The 24943-nt window shown below is 34.9% G+C and overlaps 1 protein-coding gene and 1 long non-coding RNA gene across 4 annotated transcripts in view; one reads left to right on the plus strand and one right to left on the minus strand.

The window, feature by feature from the left end:
• The window catches only part of LOC129428921 (uncharacterized), a 106319-nt gene that overhangs the window by 58913 nt on the left and 22463 nt on the right, over positions 1–24943 (minus strand). For all 3 annotated transcript variants that reach the window (XR_008639067.2, XR_008639066.2, XR_008639068.2), the window contains one exon: positions 11399–11466. This is a non-coding gene — a long non-coding RNA (uncharacterized lncRNA). The remainder of the gene's footprint in view (positions 1–11398; positions 11467–24943) is intronic.
• On the plus strand, positions 4914–7474 carry dio3b (iodothyronine deiodinase 3b). Its single transcript, XM_055185291.2, has one exon. It carries the CDS (start codon positions 4998–5000, stop codon positions 5808–5810), a length of 813 nt encoding a protein of 270 aa, XP_055041266.1. The 5' UTR covers positions 4914–4997; the 3' UTR covers positions 5811–7474.

Genomic DNA, 24943 nt, shown 5'->3' on the forward strand with positions numbered 1-24943 from the left:
GACATTTTCAGGTCCATTCAATCTTAACTTTCATAAAAATGGTGCAAATGTCATTTTTTATTGCATAAAATTAACACAATACAATATGTGCATTGAAATAAACCTGATGCATGCTTTAAAAAAATATTATTTTTAAGATTTTTGAATTTTTTATCTTGCCAAACCATTTTTGTCACTGACCCTTATGAATTTATTTGGCAAATGCATTTTGCCATTATTCACATTTTTTACCAACATATCCTACTACCCATACGATTGATTTTGGTCCAATAGATGCATTTAGTAAATTACCGCCTCTACCGGCAGCAGGTGAAACTTAAAGAAACACCAAAGAGTTTTTTTTACCTTAAAATAACGTTTCCAAAACAGTTTCAGTCGTTCATCCACTCAAAACAGGGTGAACAGCACTTTCACATTCGCTTAGCAGCCCTCTATCGGCCAAAACCGCAATAAAGAAGTTTCCAACCGTCGGGTAGCTGTACTGTAGTCCGAGTGAAAACAACAAAAACTTGCTTAACGGCAGACCTACAATCCAATCAGAGCCAGCTATGCCTCAGTATTTATGACAGTGGTAATGGACAATTACGCTTCTAACCTGTAGGGGGAGCAAAGAGCAAAAACTATTTGGTGTTGCTTTAATGTATTAGGGTACACTGTAAAAAATTTGCTGTAGTTTTGCAGCTGGTTGCCAGTAACTTACTGTAAATTTTTAATTCATGTCATTTACTGGCAATAGTTTGTTATGAACATTAAACATTAACAAGTCTTTGTATTTACAGAATAAAATTATAGAAATCCTCATTAACCTTTTTCATTTTTTTTCTTCTGATTTTGGTTTCCAGAATGCTTTACATGAGGCTGTTATTTTAGTTTTATTCTGAAAAGATAAAGACTTGTTAATGTTTAAAGAGCAACTATTATCCAATTCACGTTTTTACATTTCCTTTGGTGTGTAAGTGTATATTAGTACATGTTAACTATATGCAAAAGGTACAAACCCCAAAGTTATCTTCTCCAATGTAAATCTCTTTTCTTGGACTAACAAACACACAGATTGTAAGCAACACTTTACTTCCTGGACCTTTTGATGTTGACACGACGTTCATTATCATAACTCGGCCCGCTTCTGACTCACGGCCTGTAAGTAGTCTATGTTTTCACATTTAAAGAATTTTTTACTAACTAAACCATGATTGATCGATCAGCTTGGTCATCTGCATTTTCTGGATCAGATTTGACTCGTATTGATACGGTATGACTATATTGGTCAGGGTCAGTATTGCATTGTGAATGTTCAAAACGTGGTAAAGAGCGTCACATTTCCGGCTGACGTCAGAGGTATTCAAGCCAATCACAATGTACAGATTATCTGACCATTCAGGGACACAGTGCTTTTCAAATCATTCAGTTTTGTACAAAATCAAAGCATTTGAAGAAGACGGGGATTTATGGAGCAACAAAAATGTACGGTATTTGGAAAATAAAGTGTTTTTTTTTAACCATAAACCACAAAAACACATTGAATTATAACAAATATACAATTAAATAGGTGCTTTTAATTTTCATTTAAATTTAAACAAATTGTTGCCAGCAAATAGCTTACATTTTAATCTACAGGTTGCTGCCAGTATACTGTCATTTCTACAAAAATTTTAACAGCATACTTGGGTTTGTTTTCCATTTTAAGAGATGGGTCCTATTTTGGCTTGATGGCGAACAATTAGATCATTTTTTTGGATGTACAAACAAACCTGATAAAAAAGAGACACAATAATAATTCAAAATGAACTAAAACTCTAGACAGAATTCACAAGGATAAAAAAGTCTTCGGTCTACTTTTATACTTCATCTTTTATTAAAGCCTGACTGTTGTCATAACACCTCTGATCTGTCCACTGAAAACTTAAAGTCTACATTAAATAAAAATGTATCCTATTTCTTTTATTTACTCTCTTATTGAACGTGATTCACTTAAGCACATAATTTAAAATCAACCACCTTCTTGATACAAAAAGCAGAAAAATGCTGGAAGTGCTTCTCGGGTGTAAAAAAGTGTGTAAGTACCTTCTTCCCAAATTGATTTACAGACCAAATCCAACTCCTGCACTGTAAAAAAATGTGTTCAATCAACTGATTTACAATTCATTTTAATTTACTATTATTTATCTTGACTAGAAATGAGTTGTTATAACTTATAAAATATATATACTTCTATATATACTTATAAAATATAGCTGTTTTCTTGTCAAAATAAATCATTGTTACAGTGTGCCTCATACATTCAATGTAAAAATATAATATTTCAGTATGAAAACTTGGTTTTGTGTCGACTTGATGTCTATAGAAATTCTGTGTTAAGTTGAATTTTCAATATTGCCACAAGGGGCGCTGTAGTGTATCTGTTATCTTCTGAAGTCTAAAGAGATGAGTAGTTACAATGATATTTTTGTAATTGATCTAACCTTTAGTAATGAATTAATCAACAATAGTTTTACAACACATATTTGAACAATATGAATCTGAACTGTACACTGAACTGAAATATAAATATGATTTGATAAATGAATGATGTAATTCCTTTTTCAATACCAAAACAGAGCTCAGCCAATTACACCTGTAATGAGTCTGAATCATTTTCATTCATTGTGTTATTGTGACATTAATGGGAAACGTCCACTTTTGTACAGCGTTTCATTGCTTCAGTAGACAAATTGCCTTGGGCTGGACTTTTTTGTTTAATTCTGAGACTTTTAGTGGCCGAATGCTCCAGCAGATAAATGCCTGTGTCGTGTAACTTACCGGCTTTACCTGATTAAAAACAATTTATCTGAAAAACTGTGTCAAGGATTGTATTACAAGGATTACTGCAGGCACAAAGGCAACAGATTGTGATGTATGTAATATTTCTTTGCCCTGTAAATAGGTTTCTGTGGAATTTAGGTAAGACTGAGATTTAAATGTATTAACCTGTACTGTATGTAATATTAAAGCAACAAAACAAAGTCATGCATGCTTAGAAACACCTTGCTGAAGTCAAAAAGAGAAAGTTGGGATAGACATGAATACACTACTAGACAGACAGAGTTTTTCAGATGCTGTGAAACACTAAATAATGATGGAAGTATACCACATAACAAACAGCTTTGGAAGAAGTCATTAACATTAAACAAATCCGTCTGTTACAGCACATTGAAAATAAAATTAAGGAACAATAGGAATATTTATTTATTTATTTGGATTTAAATTTGGAGTTTACATGTCCTGTATGTTGTGAAGGTTGCACTTAAGATTGAATTGCACTAATGCATTAAACTAATCAACCAAATAATCTCGTAATGTTGCATTAAATTTCATCTTTCTCCTGATTACTGCATGACTCAATGATTTCTGGTAAAGATGCATTAAAACCATTTACAAAATGCAACTTGTCAAATAATCTCACAAGTGTCATGTAGCATCATATATTTAAATTATTGCATTTTTAGGAGATCAATTACTCTTTGACAAGATGCATTAAACCACTGATGCATTAAACATTGGCACCTAATCTAACAAGCAGCAATTGCGTCATAGCATTAATCTTTTCTCCAAACTTAAGCATCACTAAAAACCGCATGCATTTAAGTCACTAATGCATTACAAAAGTGCAACTATCAGTTATCAAATAATCTAAAATTATACTGCAATTTCTCTTTCTTCACTACTACCAATGAGATTTCAGCGATTATTTCTTCCTGTCACGATGCGTTTAAGTGCATCAGTCGTCTGTCAAATAATCTCACGAGCAGCATGATAACACTATACGGCATCTTTTCATCTTTTAATTCATCCATTATTGCATTTTCAGGAGATTTCATCAATAATCATCCATTTCAGCATCACTTAATATTGCGTGCATTAAAGCCACAATTGCATTTAGTTGTCATTTGTCAAACAATCTATCTTGCATCACATTGCATCTTCGTCCTCACCACTTTCGCATTTTGGTGAGATTTCTTGACAAGACACGAACTATCTAAACCACTATTACTAATGCAATAAAAAGTTCAACCGTCGCTTGACCATAATTTAAATAGCATAATGCACCATATTGCATCTTTACATAAACACTTTTGTATTTTTATTTTATTTTATTTTATGCCATGCCGCGCTTAATCCGCCAATGTCAAACGCAAAATTATAACACGAGCAGTATTTTGCATTATTGCTTCTTATTGCATTTTCATGAAATTTCATATGTAATCTTTTTTATCTACTTTAGCATCACCTATGGCATACATTAAAGCCACAAATGCATGAAAAAAAGGGAAATGTCGCGTAATCAACAGCGCGTTGAATTGCATTGCATGTAACTCCATCGCTTTGTACTTTAATGAGATTTGAAGAATCTGACACGACGCATTTATATCACCAATGCATTAAACATTGCATCTGCCATTTGTCAGATAAAATGACGAGCAGCACATTGCATTATAGATTGCTTTTGATTTCTTTACTTTATTCGTATTGCATTTTTATAAGATTTTATTAATAATATTTTGTTTTCTCAACTTCAGCATCACTTAGGCTATTGCGTGAATTAAAGCCACCAATGCGTAAAAAGCTAAATTCTCGCCTGACAAACAATATTAGAAAGATTTGTGCTTTGGATTACATCGCACCTTCACCACTTTTCCATTTTTATTTTAGTATATCACTATTCACAAATGCATTAAAAAGCGGAACTGTCAAATAATCAAGCAATCAGCTTGCATATCTCTCTCTCTCTCTTTCGCTTGCTCGCTCGCTCGCTCTATGGCTCGCGCGCGCGCTCCTCCAGACGCGAGAGTTGACGGGAGGTAATCCCCTCCATGTGAGGAGGCGGCACGGGTGCGGAGGCGTGTTGTTTTCCATTCAAATCCTTACTAGTCCTATAAAAAGCGGGAGTCGGAGCTGGAAAGCAACAGACCGCACATACGTGACCGCGCACACGCGTCCACACATCCATAGGACTCCATATGGGGGGGGTGGAGATGCTGCACGGCTCCGCAGGTGTCCACGCGGCGAGGACGCTGAAAAACGCCGCCGCGTGCTTGATGCTGCTGCCGCGCTTCCTGGTGGCCGCCGTGATGCTGTGGTTCCTGGATTTCCTGTGCATCCGGAGGAAGGTCCTTGTGAAGATGCGCGAGGCGAGTCCCGACGACCCGCCGCTCTGCGTGTCCGACTCCAACAAGATGTTCACGCTCGAGTCGTTGCGCGCCGTGTGGTACGGGCAAAAACTGGACTTTTTCAAGACGGCGCACGTCGGGGGCGCAGCGCCCAACACCGAAGTGGTCTCGCTGGGTGACACCGAGCGGGCGCAACGCATTCTGGACTACGCCCGCGGCCGGAGACCGCTCATCCTCAACTTCGGGAGCTGCTCCTGACCGCCGTTCATGACGCGCCTGTCGGCGTACCAGCGCGTCGTCCGCCAGTACGCGGACATCGCGGACTCGCTGCTGGTGTACATCGAGGAAGCGCATCCGTCAGACGGTTGGGTGAGCTCCGACGCGCCCTACCAGATTCCCCGGCACCGCTGCCTGGAGGACAGACTTCGCGCCGCGCAGCTTCTGGAGGTGCCGGGGAGCGCCGTGGTTGTGGACACTATGGACAACTCGTCCAACTCGGCGTACGGCGCGTACTTTGAGCGCCTTTACATACTGAAGGACCAGAAGGTCGTGTATCAGGGCGGCAGGGGTCCGGAGGGCTACCGAATATCGGAGCTCAAAGACTGGCTGGAACGATACCGGCGCGACATTGAAGGTTCTAGAGCGGTCGTGGTTCACGTTTAAGATGCTTGGATGTTTCTTTATCCAACCCACACTTGTGTCCTTATAATGAAGTCTATGGCTGTGTTTCAAATCATAGTGAAAGTCTGCTCTCTCTTTCTCTTTCTCTCTCTCTCTCTCTCTCTGGTTCTTGAGAGATCTCAGAAAGTTCTTGATGTTAAGTTGTTCAGATCAGTGTTTTACTCTTTGGGTTTTTTTAACCTTATAACAAAGTCACTGGCTGCTTTCAAACCGGCTGTCTACACTACATAAATGTAAATAAATGTAAATGTGATTCCAGACTTTTGGAGCTCACAGCATACGGTTTAATACAGATGAATACAGCTTTCAATCAATTCACCATCACCAGTTTTTTAAAGAATAGGACACAGGACTTCTTTGGGGGAGATACATGGTCTCATTGTTCTACATTAAGATGTTTTTTGCATCTCCACTTTTAAAATGTGTTTTTATAATCAATTCATTTGCTAGTAAATCTCTGCACTCTTCAGCTGGCTTTAATGTTTACTCATAAAACCAACAATGTACTTCAAGCGACTGCATTAGGGTGCATCGGTAAAAGTAAACATTCAAGGGCCAGATGAGTTAAAAACAGCTGCTCATGTTGACTCTTACCCATTGTGCGATGTTAATCTGCGCTAAATTGCTACAAACTGCTTTGGAGATCAAAATGATGTTGATGTTTTGGTACAGGTTCTTCAGATTATATTCTTCTAATGGATTTCAACCGGGAGAAGTTTCAGTGGGAAAGATCAAACTGAATTGATTTACATTTTAATGACATTTCTAACTATTTGAATGACTATTAACTAATGCTCTTAAAGAAAAACCTTTTAAAGTCTAGTAACCAAAATATATGTTTTATATAAAGAGCTCAGATGCAAAACCCTCTTAAGTGCATCTGACATGTTGAGCATTTTTTTAGCAGACTCTTAATGGATTTTGCCAACAAAGCGATATTTCTGTATGGCCTGAGGCCGGGATTAAGCAGATTTGAAGTGAAAGTATTTGATAAACATCTCATTTAGACAGAGGTGGCATTTTGAATCTGAGCTTTTCCAACATTTATTTGCACAAGTATATATATATTTATCATTTTGGTATCTGGAAACATAAGAGTGCAGACAACATTTTTAGGCCAATATGTTCACTAGGTTTGGAAACACAGCCATCAAATCAATGTCTTCATCTGCTGCTATAGACTGTCAATTGCAATACTGCACATGTTGGGCTTTAGTTTCACGCATATACAGATGTTTATGTTGTCAGTGGCCATGCGACCGCATGATAGCTGTTGTGCTTTTGTTGTGTCAATCCAACATTTTATGGCATTTTATTTGGATTATTGCAAAATCTTACATCTATCTGAAACATATCCTATTTGATTGACTATTTTATTTTTGTATGGTATCTTTACCCTGTATGTATGTATGATTGTGCGCGCGCGTGTATGTGTGTGTGGCCAGGAGGCTGTTTCATTGTACTCTGGAGTTATTGTGAAGATCGGTTTTTAAAAGGATTTTAACCAGAAAACCGATACTGATGTATTTTGACACTAGAGTACAGGACAGATAAATGGCCTCTAGACGTGTTGCCAAATGTTGTTTTGTAAATGGTGTATATTTTATTAAACAGTTTTTTAAATAAACGGTAGAGATCCCTCTTAATTGGTTTTATCTGTATTTTTGAAGCCTCGGTCGGTGTTCTGGAGATGGTGATATTTTTGGTGTGTGTTAGGAGGTGATATGTTTGCTGCGTTTTAAGTAATGCAGGTTAAATGCATCTAAGCAGACAGGCAATGACACTTATATCTGTATTTATATTTAGTGCCATTTGAGGGTATCGCTATTTAGTCATTGTGTTGTCAAAAAATTTATTTTGCTCTTTATCGAAGCCATTTACATGCAAAACATTATTATGTGGTTCCTGCATACTGTAGCTTTTCGGGGGAGCATTGCATAAAGCTCATGGGTTCAAACCAAGCAAACACACACATATGTATACCTAAGAAATGTATACCTTGTAATGCAAAGTGTCTGCCAAATGTATAAATGTAAAATAAGGTTGGCACCATTGGTTAGTGCGGTGACATATAGCACCAATGTGCTCACGGTGACCCGAGTTCGATTCCCATCTCTGAGGTCCCAATCCAGCTCCCCTATCTCCACCCAATGCTTTCCTGTCTAAATAAAAGTCAAAAAATAACTTTTTTAGATTATAAAAATGAATAAAAGTATTTTCAATATTAAAGAAAAAGAACCCTGAATATTTCCAAACCAATACTGAATCAAACAGATTTTATGGTGTCAATATTGTTTATACTAAGGACTACATCAACTACAAATATTAAACTTTATAATGTGTTATTTGTTTTTGCAATAAACATGAATGAACTTTTAGTGTTTTTAGTTTATGATTTTCAAAAAATCCTTAAGTAGAAGCAACGTCCCAGCATCCATCATGTTTAAATCTCCTCGTCCTAACCCTTGTCACACCTGTCCAGTTACTGATACCTAACGTTCAGCTCTTGAGAAACGTCTGGTGGGGTAAATTGTTTTTTGGAGCTTTACTTTGAGAAAAGCTAAGAGGTCTTGCCGCTTGTCGCCTGCCGTGAGAGAGAGAGACAGACAGCTATGAAAACTGTAAGCTGCTACAGTAATAATGTCTCATTGCACCGACAGGAACGCAGCACACAAACATCTAAACAATAAGCTCTTTAGTTATGGTAAAAACAGCTATGAGGCATTGATGCTTTATTGGTTTGATAAAACGGTGGCAACAGCGATGCGATATAAAGACGTCTTTGTATCTCCGAAGGGCAAAACATATTGATGTATCTCTAAGGGTTGATGCGATCCCGAGTAAGGAAATATTATGACAAAATAATGATATGCTCAAATATGTGACCCTGCCTGTGAACACCGAGCTGAAGTCATTTATTTTGTGATTTACTAAAATGTAAAGAAGAAAAATATAACCTTGATATCTTAAATATTGACGGAGGATTGAAGTCATATTAATGGTCACATTTTGATTCTTTTACAAAAATGGCTTTGCCAGCTTAAAGAGATCATTGTGATTTTCTTAAACTGTACATTTGTTAAAAGTTTCTGGCCAATATTAATTTGTAATTAAATTCGAGGTCACTTTGATCTAAAACACATCTCTCATCCCTCAGTAGCTTTATTCAAAATCAGATGAACTCTTTTGTTGTCTACATAGGCGGCTCCCTTTAAAGCAGTATATGCTAATTAAAAAGAAACCTAATAAGACTCTTATTACAATTAACATATTTACAGTAGGATAAACAATTATCTTTTTTGTGTAAAATTAAAAAAAATCATCACCATCATGAACGAATCTGCAATTTTTGCAACAAATAAAAATTATATTTTTGATAACTTTATAAAACAGATCTTTGGTGCCTAAATATAACAACCCTGTATCAAGAAATTATGTACCTATACAGTAATTTTGTGAGTGTTTTTCGTGACACTGACACGTTTTCCCGCCTTTTTGCGTGAACAGGTCACATATTTCTGTGAACGTGTCACTGTCACATATTTGTTACTCAACTTGTTTTGTCCTATTTTCAAACCATTGACGCTTCGGTTTAGGGTTAGATTTGGTGTTTGCGTTAGGATACCACTTTAAGTATTGGTTTATACCTTTTTTCATGATTTATTTTTTATAATTTTTAAAACATTGTCGCCTGGCATTTGGTTTAGAGTGGGGTTTGGGGAAGTATTTCATTTTATGTAAATCTAACCCTAAACCAAAGCGACAATGATAAAAAAAAAATAGGACAAAACAGTTGAGTAACAAATATGGACATGTTCACGCAAAAAGGCGGAAAAACGTCAATGTCACAGAAAACACTCACAAAGTTGCGTGACTATAGTTACGTAATTTCGTGATAATGGGTTAAAATATAAAGATTGGCTTTTGCAATTTTATATGTGTCACAACTGATAATGCAACCTTATTGCAAGGTGTTACGAAAAAAGTGAAAAGTTGGATCAACTTAAAAAAATACTTCAATTGTTAACACCTAAATTAGTAAACCGTAAGTTTTTTCAACGTATATTTTTCACTTTAAAATATAAGTTTTAACTCGATCAAACTTTTCTGTTTTTACAGTGTATGTTAAATAAGGTGTACTGCATAAGTTTTATAAACTTAAATTTACTATTCATTTCACCTTGTAGGAGTTGCTAAAAATTTTAAAAATACAGTTGAATTAGCTTAAGTTATTGCTACTTTATTTTTATAATTTATAGCAACCTCACTAGTCAAGAAAATTGAAATTAAATGTAAATTCAAGTTCATTAAACTTAAAAATGTAAGTGCAACACGCAATTTTTGCAGTGTATCACGTTTAACGCTTTTTTTATTATAACGTTTGTCTTATCAAACAAGACAACTCTCATATCTGTTATTTGTGTGAATAACAGAGGACCATTTTTGGATCTCATCCTTTTCTATTCAATGTTCAGTGTAAGGTTGAGAGAGGGATGGATGGAGACACATGAAGCAGCTTCAGTACTTCACGATGGCTTTTGAAGGAGGCGAGCGGCGGACAGCAGGCAATGTGATTACAGCACACGTGGCGTCTGTCCTGCCTGCTTGATTTAATGTATTCAGCTCTCTTTATCAGCTGGCCGAGTAGCCCTTTAATCTGGGCTGTGTGTCAGCGATGCATTTTATTCCCCACCTGCATGCTGCTCAGAGGAAGATACACGGCCTGTTACTCAAGATGAGCTCTCAAAACACAAGCAAACTCTTTCATTTTCAAAAATAAATGTATCTCTGTTATTTAGTGGCATAACATTAAATATGAAATAGCAAGAGAAGATCATTTGGATATGGTTTAGGGATTTTTATTGAAAAAGAAGAGAAATTTGAGAACACTTTACATTAAGGTTGTATTTGTTTACATTAGTAAATGCATTAGCTTTTATTAATCTTAGTTCATGTTAATTTTAGCATTTACTAAAATCAAAAGTTGTAACATTAGTTAATGCACAATGAACTAACATAAACAATTGCATTGGCATTAACTAACATTAACAAAGATTAAGAAATGCTGAAAAACTTTATAATAACATTATTAGTTTATGTCAGCTTATTGTGAAGTGTTACCAAAAATTTGTGTTAAATAATAAGACTTGTTTTTAGATCTGAATTAAACTAATTCTCACTAATCTTTTCTCGATATCTTGTTTAAGCATAAATCCCAGTAGATAAAAATGGGGGAAAAAACAAAAAGAAAATATGCGTATTGCTTAAATGCTTAAAAAATAATAACAACAAACGTGCATTTACTTATACATATAACCAACACTCAAAAAATATATTTAACTCAATTATATTTGGATTAAAATCCTGTTTTTTTTTTTACTTTAGGATTTATCATTGTGTTTGTTGATTATTGACACTGCAAATCAATCATTTGAAATTTAAATGCAACTTTTGCTTGAGTTGTTTAACCCTTTGTCAGCTTTATCTTCATTATTGTTTGTTAGTTTGATGTCTCATGATATCAGGAGGACTTTGAAGATGTTTGGTGGCTCTGTCATGTGTTTACTCACCTCTATCATGATGTGATTTCTCTTCTTCCACTGAACTTTAACCCTTTGTGGTTGCTTTAGCTTTGATCCTAAAACACAAAGCATGGAGATTATTAGTCAACAATCTACAACTGTAGGTCACATTTCACCTCATAATTAAAATAAATTATCTATAGTATACGAAAGATTAAGCTTCTTATTAACATCTTATTTATATTGTGCTGATTATACTCGTCATTTCTAAGCATAAATGATGCTTTTAAAGGCCTGCGCTTTGTTACAATGGAACAAATAGATAAATGCACAGTTGTACACAGCATGAACCGAGCAAGCAATAGCCCCCATTTCATCGTCTAGGTTAACTTCAGACCCGATATAGTCCAGCTATGTGTAACCCACTTCTAGACAAAATAAACTTGAATTTGTCAAACTAACAGTTAACAGTGTCATGTCGAAAACATTCGTGAGAGCACTAAACAAAGTTCTTGTTTATTTAGCCTAATATTGCTCATTAAAATGATAAATATAATGCTACAATAAGCATTGTTGCATGAAAACAAATCAATTATCCACCCTAGCAGTACAGTAACAAATTGTGATCTAATAAATAGGGGTAATATAACAATGCTCACCTCACAAAACAAATAAACAGATGTGTATCCAAAGTGTAAAATGACAAAAAGGTTTAAACAGAAAGGTAAAAACAAATTTTTTATATATTAACTACAAAAAATAGTCAACAAAAAAGTTCATTCACTAAGTGTACTTAAAGTGTATTTAAGTGCACTTTTTTTCTACTTGGAAAGCATGTGTTAACTCTTAAAACCCCTGGACCTAATTAATTTTCAAACGCTGGCTACGGCCATGATCACAACCTAAAATAAAACTCTAGAAAGTTTTGAAATATGGGACCTTTAGGTACTAAACAGTGTGTTTTTAAGCAAGATGAAAGTTATGGGGACATGTTATTGTTTGATATTCTGTAAGCTTAAAACTCAATGAGTAAATTATGTGCAATTACTCGTGCATTAAACTCACTGGCACTTCCTGTCAGCACCATTCATCATGGTAAAAAAAAATTAAAAATTGCCCAACAAAAGCAAGTAAAGTTGTTGGCTCAACACAAATAAAGATTTAATTTTACTTGTAAGTACAATTCCCACAGCTTATGTTCAGATAAATCAATGTAACTGTGTGGAAACAGGTTTCGAAATTTTTTTAGCCATATATGCTGGAATGGCATGGCAAATAAATAAAAAAACAAACAAATAGATAGATAGATAAAAAAAGTAATTATGTTCCCAAAAGTCAATGGTTTTACTAAAAAGAAGATTTTTGGGGGGTGGGGGCGAAACATGACAAACAAATTCTAAAAAAGTTTCACCCAAAACCAGTTTAACTGGAGTTTTGATAGCAGATTGTTTGTGCCTGAGCACTCGCGCCGCTGAAATTGAAGGCGAATGAACAACGATCAAAGTTGCACTCGGTTATTATCATCCATCCAAAATAATCTCTCACGCTATCAGAAACCATCCATTATTTTCTCTGGGGTCTAATGACTTCTGTACTGCGGCTGATTACTGACTAAATGAGCTATTTCACCTTTGACTCCGTGCAAAGATAAAGATTTTCAATGCTTTTAGACCGATTGAAATTCAAGATTCCTCCTGTTGGTTATTTGGCCTCACAATGACCAGAAACACTGGATGCATTACGCAATCCCATCTGGTGGCAAAACCGTTCTGACAAGGAACTGGCTGGAGAATCTCATAAACACACATTAAACGTGTTAACAGAGGTGTCGTACAAAACTAAAACACAAATCATTCGTAATAGATTAGCCAATCACTGTATGGCAAAATATTACATCTGTGTTGACCAAACACTAACGCTTTTATCCAAAGGCTTTACTATGGGAATTAAACCAATGACCTACCAACTGAGCGGCAGGAAACCAGATGTTAGATTAACTTTAATCTGACAGAAATTAAACAGTACGTTAAAAAGCACTAGTTTATAATATCTGTAGCCTTCTTAAAAGTGACCTTTGGGTTTATCTCCTCATGACTTCCTTTTTATGAGTTTAGTCATGTTGGATTGGACGTGAAGAAAGTGACATTTTCTAGAATGCTATCAAGTCATTAAATCAGGGCAAAATTTGAGCATTTCTGGTTACTTTTTCCCTTTAAGCTTCTCGTTCAACAGCGCTATTTTGAGACAGAAAACAGTTCCAGAAAGTTCATGGCTGGAAGCTTGTCACCCGATACTGTGGTGAATTTGTTGTAAATCTGCGGTACTCACAGTAGCTCTCAAAGAAACAAATCTCTTTGTGTACTTGCATAGTTTTCCTCACATTTCTTTAATGTTGCGCATAATATAAGCTCTACAGAGTTTCTTTGTTATTTTTAAATAGTAAGTTAATACCTAAAATTATTATTATTATCCCTGCGTCCGTAATCTCCTACCCAGTCTCACGAAATTACGTACATATATTACGTACATTTTTTATTCTTTTTTGTGATAGTGTCACGAATTTCCGTGTTTATTCATGATTGTATTGCCAATTTCTGTTTACGTTTTATTGGTTCCTCAACTGCTTTTTCCTATATGCTTTTAATCATTGTCGCTTCGGTTTAGGGTTAGATTTGGTGTTTGCGTTAGGATGTCACTTTAAGTATTGATTTATACAATTTTTTTCTGATTTTTGTAATATTTTCTGATTTTTAAACCATTGTCGCCTGTCATTAGGGTTAGAATTGGGTTTGGGTAAGGATGTCATTTTATGTAAATCTAACTTTAAACAGAAGCAACAATGGTAAGAAAATAGGACAAAACAGTTGAGTAACAAATACGTGACAATGACACGTCAACAGAAATTCGTGATACGATCACAAAAAAATGCGGAAATTCGTGACACTATCACGAAAAAGAATTTAAAAAATGTACATGATATAGGTATGTAAATTGGTGAGACTGGGCTGTAATCTTACAGTATCGCAGTAGGTACTTAATTACCAACCGTTAAAACTATCTCATGGCATACGTATTTTACGAGGTGGCTAATTCGTATTAATTCGTACGACCACATTTGTACATTTTTGTATGATTTGCCTTGACCTCTGTGACGTTGGTGTTAGGGGTTGGGTTTCATTTTTGTTTTTTATAATAATCGTTTGTTTTTGCACGATTAACTTTATACGAATTAGCCAACTTGTAAAATATGTATGAATTCTCGTGAGATGATAAGAAGAAATTAGTTGTTAACTGGAAATACGTTAAACAAGCGCAATTTGACCACAAAGGAGAGTTGTTTAATATATGTATTTGCATTTTAATAAAACTGCAGTACCGCATTCTGATATTTTTTAATAAAACAATGCCTCTCATAAGATATTAAATTGTCCATTGTGATCTTGCCGGAAGTAGAAGTTCATTCAGGTACTTTTTGCCTATTGTTTTTCGAATACTATGAATTCGTACATACTATTCACCTCGCCGAGTGCTTTTTGGCTAGGTGGTAGTAGACGTTTCGGACACAGCGTAGTTCTTAAAGGAATAGTCTACCATTTTGCCATATTAAACTATGTTATTACCTCAACTTAGACGAATTAATACATATTTATCTTTTTTCAATGCGTGCACTGTACAGCGCGTCGTGAATGTGTTAGCATTTAGCCTAGACCCATTCATTCTTATGGTACCAAACAGGGAAGCCACCAAACATTTTAAAGAATGTTACATGAGGAGTTATACCAGTAAGTATGGTGCCACAAAATAAAACTTTTTTTTGGAAACATAGGAATGAATGGGTCTAGGCTAAATGCTAACACATTCACAACGCGCTGTGCAGTGCACGCACTGAAAAAAGATAGATATGTATTAATTCGTCTAGGTTGAGGTAATAGCACAGTTTAATATGGCAAAGGGGTAGACTATTCCTTTAAAAATATGGCCACACATTGCAAAAATTCCCAATTAAATTCCAACTATAAAAATGCAAACAGACTACGTTTAATTACTTAATTTAAGATATAGTCTCTGAAAACATGCTTTAATCTTATCAAAGATATTGGATATAACAAGATTGAGCACTCCTATTACTATTCCCTGTCCCAAATGGCACACTCCGGACTTGTGGACTTCCTCAGAGTACATCATATAGTGCAGACCTTAGGGACCCTTGACGCAAAGTCGTATTTTGGCACCGGAGTCGTATTTTGGGACAGACTCGAGCGTCACACTGGAAATAGGAAGATAAGTTGCCCATCAGTGTGAACTCCTTTCATCCGTCGTCTGATTGCTCTTTCGCAAGGACTTCTGGGTTGGTAAAGTGCGTGTAGCCTGCATCAAGGCTGCAAAGGGGGCGCTGATGAGCACACTTCGAAGCATAAAAATGACAGATGGGACACCCTACGAACTCGTAGACTAAGTGAGCATGTGCAATTTAAGTCCACATGTAGTGCGCTATTTGGGACAGGGCCTATGAATAAGAGCACAATGTGGCCATTTCTGTGACAAAAGTCCCGCCTCTTCGTTTTAAAGAACCAATCATCAATGGATAAAGACTGATGATGCTCTGGGGGTGGAGCTCTATAAAGAGTCACGTGAGGCGCTTGCCAACCTGTGCGCATTTCCAGTAGCTAAAAAGACCACAAATAAAAGTGTTTTAACGCAATTTGAGTTTAAAAAAACAAAAGTTGTGATTATAAAACGGCTCGTTCTGGTTCTTCATTCGGATTGGTTGAAACGCGTTCTGAGCCGTGATAAAATACCCCGGTAAACCCACGGTTCAGACCGCATCACAAGTATCACTGCGCCACTGTTGCTGCGTTCTGGTTTATGAAAATAAACACCACAGTCTTTAATCATTTTTTATTTTTCTACCTTTGCACAATTATGGCGATACCCAGATAAATGTCAATAAATAAAACATTTCGTCAATAAAGAGAAAACGTTCTCTGAGTTGTTTTTGTCTTAAATTGATATTTCCGCTATTATCCACTAGATGGCGATCTTACACAACTTAAACACTGAGGCATTCACTCGACACAACAGCGTTGTGGTGGATTTAGCGTGACATGAAAGTTTTGATGGCTCTGAATCTGATCTCTTTTAAAAGTTCTTCACAAAAATGGAATTATCTCCACTTTTAGCTGAAAATTTGAGAGGTGATAACTGATAAGAGAACAAATGAAGGTAGGATAAAACTTTTTTTGTTATTGTTGTTGGAAAGCGAATGGACTGTTCTTTCATTTGATATTTTATGTTTATTTAAAGAAGAAAATTTTTCTGTAAGGCATTAAACTAAAACTGGGTGGCAACTTAGAAAAAAAAAACACTGACGGGAAAAGAGTTAAAGATAAGCATGCTTACAATCATATTTGATCATCACTTCAATAGTTGCATGATATAAATGTTAATGTATATTTTAGATGAATGCTGATTTATAAAAATAAACACCTCAGTCTTTAATCATATTTTCATTGTGTCTTTGCTGCGTCTGTGTTGGTTGGGAACTACGCTCTGTTTCAGTCACACTTGATTCTGAGGAACTACTTTGTTTGGCGGAGGAGTAATATTTGTACTAATATAATTACAACTTATTTGTGTTTCATTTTGTGAAACCCTGCTATGCATATGATGTAACCGTTTTATAAACGCAATAAACCCCGCAAAGCAGTGGGGTTACAGTGCATTTTATAACAGCTAAGGGGGTTTTAGGCACTCCGCTTCGCGTCGCGTCGTGCCTAACAACGTCCCTTAGCTGTTATAAAATGCATTGGTAACCCACTGCTTCTTGGGGCTTATTGCTTTATTTTAGCACATGATCTTAGAGATATCCGTCTTTCCCCGTTCAAGTAGATAGGACTTAAGTCTTGCATAAACTGCCCAGAGGCATTGCAAATATGGCCGCCTAGTGTAATTTGATCTTATGCACTCATGCTAAATTTAAGTTTTATAGATGTAAACTTAAAAAATGGCAACGCTGATAAAACAATGTTCTGTTTGCAGCTCATTCCTAACATTAGGGAGTAAAAAGCAACATGTTTGTACATTTAGTAGGTTGTTTGCTTCAAAAGCATTCTTCATTTTAATCTAGTAATGTGTCTAAAAGTCAGTACAGCAAAAACAGACAAAAACACACTGAGTTTGTTAGAGCCTCTTACGTCTGATATCATTCAAGCATTACCCAATTAAACGCTTCATTATGGGAAAACACGAAGACTTGGGTGAAGACTCCTGGTTATCATATGACTCCTGCAGATCAGGCAGGGCATAAACCTTTCAGTAAATGTAGGCCATTCCTGCACGCTGAAGTATTCCAGCTCGAAATCCCGTTCATCTGCCCTCATTTGGCCCCTAATTTGTTCAGCTCGTTTCAGTGGGTCTGTAGTTATTTAGAGCTGGTGTTTGTGGTGGATTTGTTCTAGTTTTTGCATCTTAACATGTGTTCCACAAATGAACGGGTCAAACCGGTAGAGATCCGGATTTTAATCCTGCTTTAGACTCAAGTCTCAAATGTTTTGTTGCTGGAGCTGACCTGAAGCAGGGGTTAGACAGGCTGGTTATTTGAGAAATCTATTGCTCTAATGCATCAAGAGTGCGAAACAGATTGCGTCTAATGGCACTCGCGGGAAAAGGCCTGTCTGGAGATGAGCGGCCGTCTATAATCTAAAACAAACTATATTACAGGGAATAAAATACGGGTGAATCATACCAAACCTGAATGTGCACTGCAAAAAATAAATGTCTTACTTAGTATTCTTGTCTTGTTTTCTAATATAAATATCTACAAATTCTTAAATTTAGATACATTTACTTGGTAGGCAAGTGGCTTAAGATAAGAAAGTCGTGTTTTTTTTAACTAAATTACGAAAATCGAGAGGTTTTTTACTTAAAACAAGTCAAAATATCTGCCAGTGCAGTAAGAAAAATAAACTTAATTTCAGTTTTAACTTAATTCAATAAACTCAATTTAAGTTTATTTTTCTTACCGCACTGGCAGATATTTTGACTTGTTTTAAGACTTTACCTCTTAAATTTCATCATATATTTTAATAAACAAGAATCTTACGCCACTTTGCTTACCAAAAAATGTTAAGTAAGACATTAATTTTTTGCAGTGTTCAAGGTTGTAAGGAATATACACTAGCATTGGGTCAAAAAGGGACAAACCCAGCTGTTGGGTTAAATTAACCCAGAAAAATGTTTATATTTGACCCAACAACACTGCAAAAAATGATTTTCAAGAAAAAAATTCTTAGTATTTTTGTCTTGTTTTCAGTAAAAATATCTAAACATTCTTAAATTAAGATGCTTTTTCTTGATGAGCAAAACAACCCAAGAAAATAAGTCTAGTTTTTAGACAAAAAAATATCAAATTTAAGTGATTTTGTGCATAAACAAGCAAAAAAATCTGCCAATGGGGTGGGCAAATTTTTCTTGAATTTAGTGTTTAAGAAAAATGTTCAAGCTTTTTTGCTTACCCCATTGGCAGATTGTTTTGCTTGTTTTATGCACAAAATCACTTAAATTTGATATTTTTGGGTCATTTTGCTCATCAAGAAAAAACATCTTAATTTAAGAATTTATAGATATTTTTAAAACAAGACAAAAATACTAAGAATTATTTGTCTTGATAATCATTTTTTGCAGTGAATGAGTTAAACAACCTAGCATTTTGGGTTGAAACAACCCAGGATAGGTAAATTACAATCCAGCACGTTGGGTTCATCCCTTTTTGACCCAATGCTTTCAATGTGGATTGAAAATAATCAATTATCAAATTATTTATCCTCACTGTAAAAAAATTAAGCATTTTTGTTAAATCAACACATATTTTTATGTTACTTTAACTTAAAAAATAAGTTATACAATTTCAACTTGAATTTAAGTTATGTCAACTTTTTAAGCCAAAACTTAAAATAGTAGGTTGAATTGACTTGCAAAACCAAGTTGTTTTAACTTTGGGCTGCATTTTTTTTACAGTGACTGTAATCGTCCCAGCTATTTATATAAAAAAAAATTCTGGATTAAATGTTTATATTTGCCCAACAACACTGTTAACCCCCATTTTGTTTTAACCCAAATAAATAAGTAAACTTAACCTAAACCCAGAAAATGTTCCTCCATTACGCAAGTGTCTTAGTTTAATGAACGAATTGCATGATTTCTCTCATTCAACAAGACATTTTGAGCTGAATCAATTTATTTTATGTTATTTAAATCTCTGGATTTGAAAATTTTACCCATCATGCATTGCAGCATGCATAAATGAACTGCTACTGTATATGAGTGTTGTTTGTTGTCTTCATTTCTACTGCAGTTGTTTTTGTTATCATTGTTGCTTATTATTTTTGTGGTAAAGTTAAGAGCAAATGTTTTCACTTCATGAGATTTGATTACTGTCATCATTATTGAGATTTGTGTGTTGAGGTTTCTGTGTTAAGTTGAAAGCTTTACTTGATGTTACCTTTGCTTTGGAAGGTGGCCTCTTTTTGGGAGATGCAAAGACTGCTAATATTACACGTTTTTTTAAAACTATGTTAAAATAAGATGTGTGAAATAAAGTTTATCATATTGTTAACTGACCATTTTTAGAACAGGGAATATATTGCTGGAACGAGACGCTTTACGTTCAATGAACAAAAAAGGTAAATCGTAGAGATGATTACCTTATGCTTTTTAAGTTGAATCGACTCATCTGGGCTTACAGTGAATTTGTTAAAACAACCCAGCGTATAAGATAAATTACAACTTAATGGGTTGGGTTCGTCTCTTTTTCACCTAATGCTGGATTGAAAAGGACCCAGCATTTATTAGAGTGTTACTCCTCATTACTGTAATACCATGATTTTTTAAATACATTTTTATATAATGTCAATTTAATTGAATAATAAATGAAAGAGATAGATCTGATGTATAAATACGTGAATATTTAAATAACAGCTTGTACAGATGCATCATTAAGAGCATCCTGACCGCGTGCTAGACTGCTTAGTATGTCAGCTGCTCTCTTCTCCACCGCAAAGATCTCCGGAGAGTCGTGAGAGCAGCTGAACTCATCATCCGCAACAAACTCCAAACGCCCTTACAGGACATCTCCTATACATGCACTGTCTGAGGAAGACTTGCAAAATCATCTCATTATGACTCCTCCAGAAAAATATATTAAGCATTTATATTGAATCTTAAGCTGCACCTCGACTTTATTCATTATACATTGTTGATGTTTGTTCTGATTGCTTTTTTCCATAAGATTTGCATTTGTATACTTTGCACACGTACCCTACCAATACGTATACTTCATGCAGAATTTCTACCGAGTATCTGCACTTTAAAGACATAAATCACTGTATTCCCATCTTAATTCTGTTTAACTTAGATTTTATATTGTATCATATTGTACACACGCCTACAAACAAGCACTTTAATGTACAAATTGTCACTGACATCTGTACACATGACAAATAATTTTAAAACTTAAAGGGGGTGTTAATGTTATTTTATGCATTCTGACTTCTTAGCACATTTAAAGAGTTGGATTCTTATGTTAAATATTTTTTTTTTGTTTTAAAGGACCATTTGGATGTTTAATGGAGTATTTCTGTGCCAAATACACTTCGTTGGGGTTCGTACAAGTTTCAGAAAGTTTTTTTTCGACTACTGATTTTGGAAGTACAGTGGAAGCCCTTCCACAAGGATTGGCACATCATCAGCGTCACCAAAGAAGTGTGTTGTGGTTTGCGAGGGAAATTTAAGCTTGTTCACCTTCTCAATGAACCCAGCATTATGGAAACAATGGATGTAGTTTGTTTATCTGGGTGTTTGTTTATCCAGGTGTTTGTTTAAAGAAAGCTGGATTTTGTTGAAATGGGCAGGGTCATGAGTCGCAGGCGTTAAGTAAAACTGCATCAGACGTCTGTGTTTTGTTGGCAGTCATTGCGTAAGTGCATATAATGTAAACGACATGAACGTAGTGAATTATAAGTTATTCAGAGAAAATGATGGCAGATTTTTTGGCTTGTTTTATGCACAAAATCACTTACATTTGATATTTTTGGTGTAAAAACTAGACTTTTTCTTGGGTCGTTTTGCTCATCAAAAAAATATATCTTAATTTAAGAATTTTTAGATATTTTTACTGAAAACAAGACAAAAATATTAAGAATTTTTTTCTTGAAAATCATTTTTTGCAGTGTGGGATCATGTGTTTTGTGTGTTGCATGTTCGTGCACTGTAAAAAGTACTTTGCTGCCTTAAAAATTTTTGTTAAATCAACTCAGATTTACAAGTCATGTCAACAGAGATGAGTTGTCACAACTTATTAAGAAAAGTCAACTTAATTTTATAAGTTATAATAACTCAACTGTAGTTATAACAGCTCATCTCTAGTCAAGATAAATAATAGTAAGTTGAAATAACTTATAAATCCGAGTTGATTCAACAAAAAAATGTTAAGGCAGCAAAGTATTTTTTACAGTGTTGCTCGCCCGTAATACGCCTTCAGGAGCTCCGTTTTTTTTTTCGTAAAGTAGATGTACAGCTTGATCGGTCTTTTATAAATCTGATCAAACTAAACACTCTTAGCAGATATGAAGAATGTGATACTACTCTATAGCTACTCAAGATTAACATGAGATGAGCAGAAACTTGTGTGTTATGTGACCTTTAACAAATCATTTTTATTGCATTACAGTAATGATAATTTAATAAAAATGTACTGTGATGAAAACGTCAAAATGCGTCTTACCCCTTTCCCTTACCCCTACCTCTTAGTTTTGCACATTCACCTGAGAGAAAGGGGTATCCCAATTGGGCCTTACTCTCATGTGAACATGCAAAACTAGAAATGGGATTGAGCCAAAATGTTATTATTTTGCCTTGATTTTCTATGTAGACTTCTTGTTGCGGTCAAAAATGGCCCTGATATGTTCATATGTCATTAAATTGCATTCTGCACGCGCAAATACACAAACACACAGTCAGTCACATGATAAAACCTGCGTAGCATCAAACATCAAACTAGCCTTGTGTTCCAGATTCTTGAGCGTTGACATTTTGGTTGAATCTGTTAACCTTTTATCATAATCATTCATATCATCTCTTTTCTCTTTCTACTGTGTAACACACACACACACACACACACACACACAAAAGGTTGATAAAACTATTTAAAGGGACAGTTCACCGAAAATGAATATTCAACATATATTTACCTTCATGACAGTCTACAACATTAAGATGAAGATATCAAGACGTGATGATGTCACAAAAAAATAATTAATTATTAAAATTCTTAATACAAGTTATGATATGAATGATTATGACTTTAGACGCCAAGAAGCACATGGATTTAAATATATTTATCAAACATATTTTATAATCCACAAAAATAAGACAAAATGGGAAGAGTAAATGATAACAAAATTTGTCACTCTTGTATGAATGTGACTTTAAAGCAATACTCCAACCAAATATCAAAATTATCATATTTACTCACCCTCAAGCAATCCGGGATACATCCATCATCTTTCAGACCAACACATTTGGAGATGTTTTAGTAAATGCCCTTGCATGCTTATAATGGGAGAAAACTTCAGGGAACAAAAAAGTGCATCCATCCTTCACAGAGTTAATCCACACAGCTGCAAGGGGTTAATCAATGTGATATTGCAAGAAAAATATACATATTTTAAACTTTATGAACTCGCGTCCAAGATGACACCGTTACCGAAAGCTAGTTGTTATAGTTGATAAAGTTTGATATATAAATATTTTTCTAACAATATCACAACGATTACCCATAGAAGTCCTTTATTAACCCACTGGAGCCGTGTGGATTACCTCTGTGAAGGATGCACTTTTTTGGGGTTTAAAGCATAGATATACATAATAAAGGCTAGATGTCTTGTCGTGTCCACGCTGCTGGCGATTGGAGGTCGACGTCTGCACCTGGCGGCCATCTTGTCACAGGCAGCTCGCTCACTCGTAACATTGTTTTAATGGCATGCACTTTTTAAGTAACTATAATGTGCTCCATTTTCTACTGATTTTACTTATGACACTGCATACTTATGAATAATGTTCATGAAATATGTTGAAGCATACGTTTGAAACCAAACCATTTGTAAATCTGTCAAGATTTCAGCGAGATAAGTATTTGTGTTCGTGCAAGATTACTCACATTACATCAGGTAGCCCAGAGCACACCGGAAAGCTTGCCTGTGACAAGATGGCCACCGCTGATGACGTTAGAGACTCCGCCGAGCCTTTATTATGTATATCTATGGTTTAAAATACGAAGTTGTTACATGCACTGCAAAAAAATACTTTTAGTATTTTGTCTTGTTATACAAATACCAAAAAAAAATATATATATTTTAAAGGGGCAAAATGACCTAATAAGTTTTTAGACCAAAAATATCAAATTTAAGTGATTTTGTGCATAAAACAAGCAAAAAAATTCTTGAATTTAGTGTTTAAGGAAAATGTTCAGGATTTTTTTGCTTACCTCATTGGCAGATTTTTTTTTGCTTGTTTTATGCACAAAATTACTTAAATTTGATATTTTTTGTCTACAACCTAGACTTATTTTCTTGGGTCGTTTTGTTCATCAAGAAAAAGCATCTTAATTTAAATTTTTTTAGATATTTTTACTGAATACAAGACAAAAATACTAAGATTTTTTTTCTTGAAAATATTTTTTTGCAGAGAAATTCATGTGTTTGTTGTAGTCCAAGAAAAGAGATTTACGTTGGAGACGATAACTCACGTCATCATTTACATTGGGATTTGTACCTTTTGCATATCATTAACATGTACTAACACACACTTACACACCAAAGGTAATGTTAGAGCATGAATCGAATAATTGGTGCTCTTTAACTTTTTTCCTAAACACTTTATTCAATAAAAATTTAATATTTTTTTCTTCAGAAAATGTTTCTTATAGCATTGGCAGATTTTTTTGCTTATTTTAAGCACAAATTCACTTCAATTTTTTGGTATAAAAACTAGACTTATTTTCTCTAAGGTTCTCTAATGCATCTTAATTTAAGAATTTATAGATATTTCTACTGAAAACAAGACAAAAATACCAAGTAAGAAAGTTTTTTTATTATAAAGCTTGAAAGAGCAAGGACATTTACTAAAATAACTCCAATTGTGCTCGTCTGAAAGATGATGGACGTGTGTATGTCGGATTGCATGAGGGTGAGTAATCATGGGGTAATTTTGATATTTGGCTGGAGACGAGTATCGCTTTAAGTCATTTTCTCTGTGTAGCTTCAATTCCAAGGTTTTTTTATTTCTCTTTGTAGTGCACGTATCATTCACAGACTTAAAACGAGACAGAGTCTAGACGTAAGAAAACTAAGATCATAGTCATCAGCCAATAAAGTGATGTTAATGATATATAACATTGACCTTCAGCCAAAAGTATTTTATATATATTTACCTCCTCTTATGCTCTATAAGTATTCAGATGCAACTGTATCATCTCTTCATATCTGATAGACGTTAATGAGAAAACAATACAGCTAATGTTGTGAGTTCAGGAATTCA

The sequence above is a fragment of the Misgurnus anguillicaudatus genome, chromosome 18 (assembly GCF_027580225.2).
Source record: "Misgurnus anguillicaudatus chromosome 18, ASM2758022v2, whole genome shotgun sequence".
Taxonomy (NCBI): domain Eukaryota; kingdom Metazoa; phylum Chordata; class Actinopteri; order Cypriniformes; family Cobitidae; genus Misgurnus; species Misgurnus anguillicaudatus.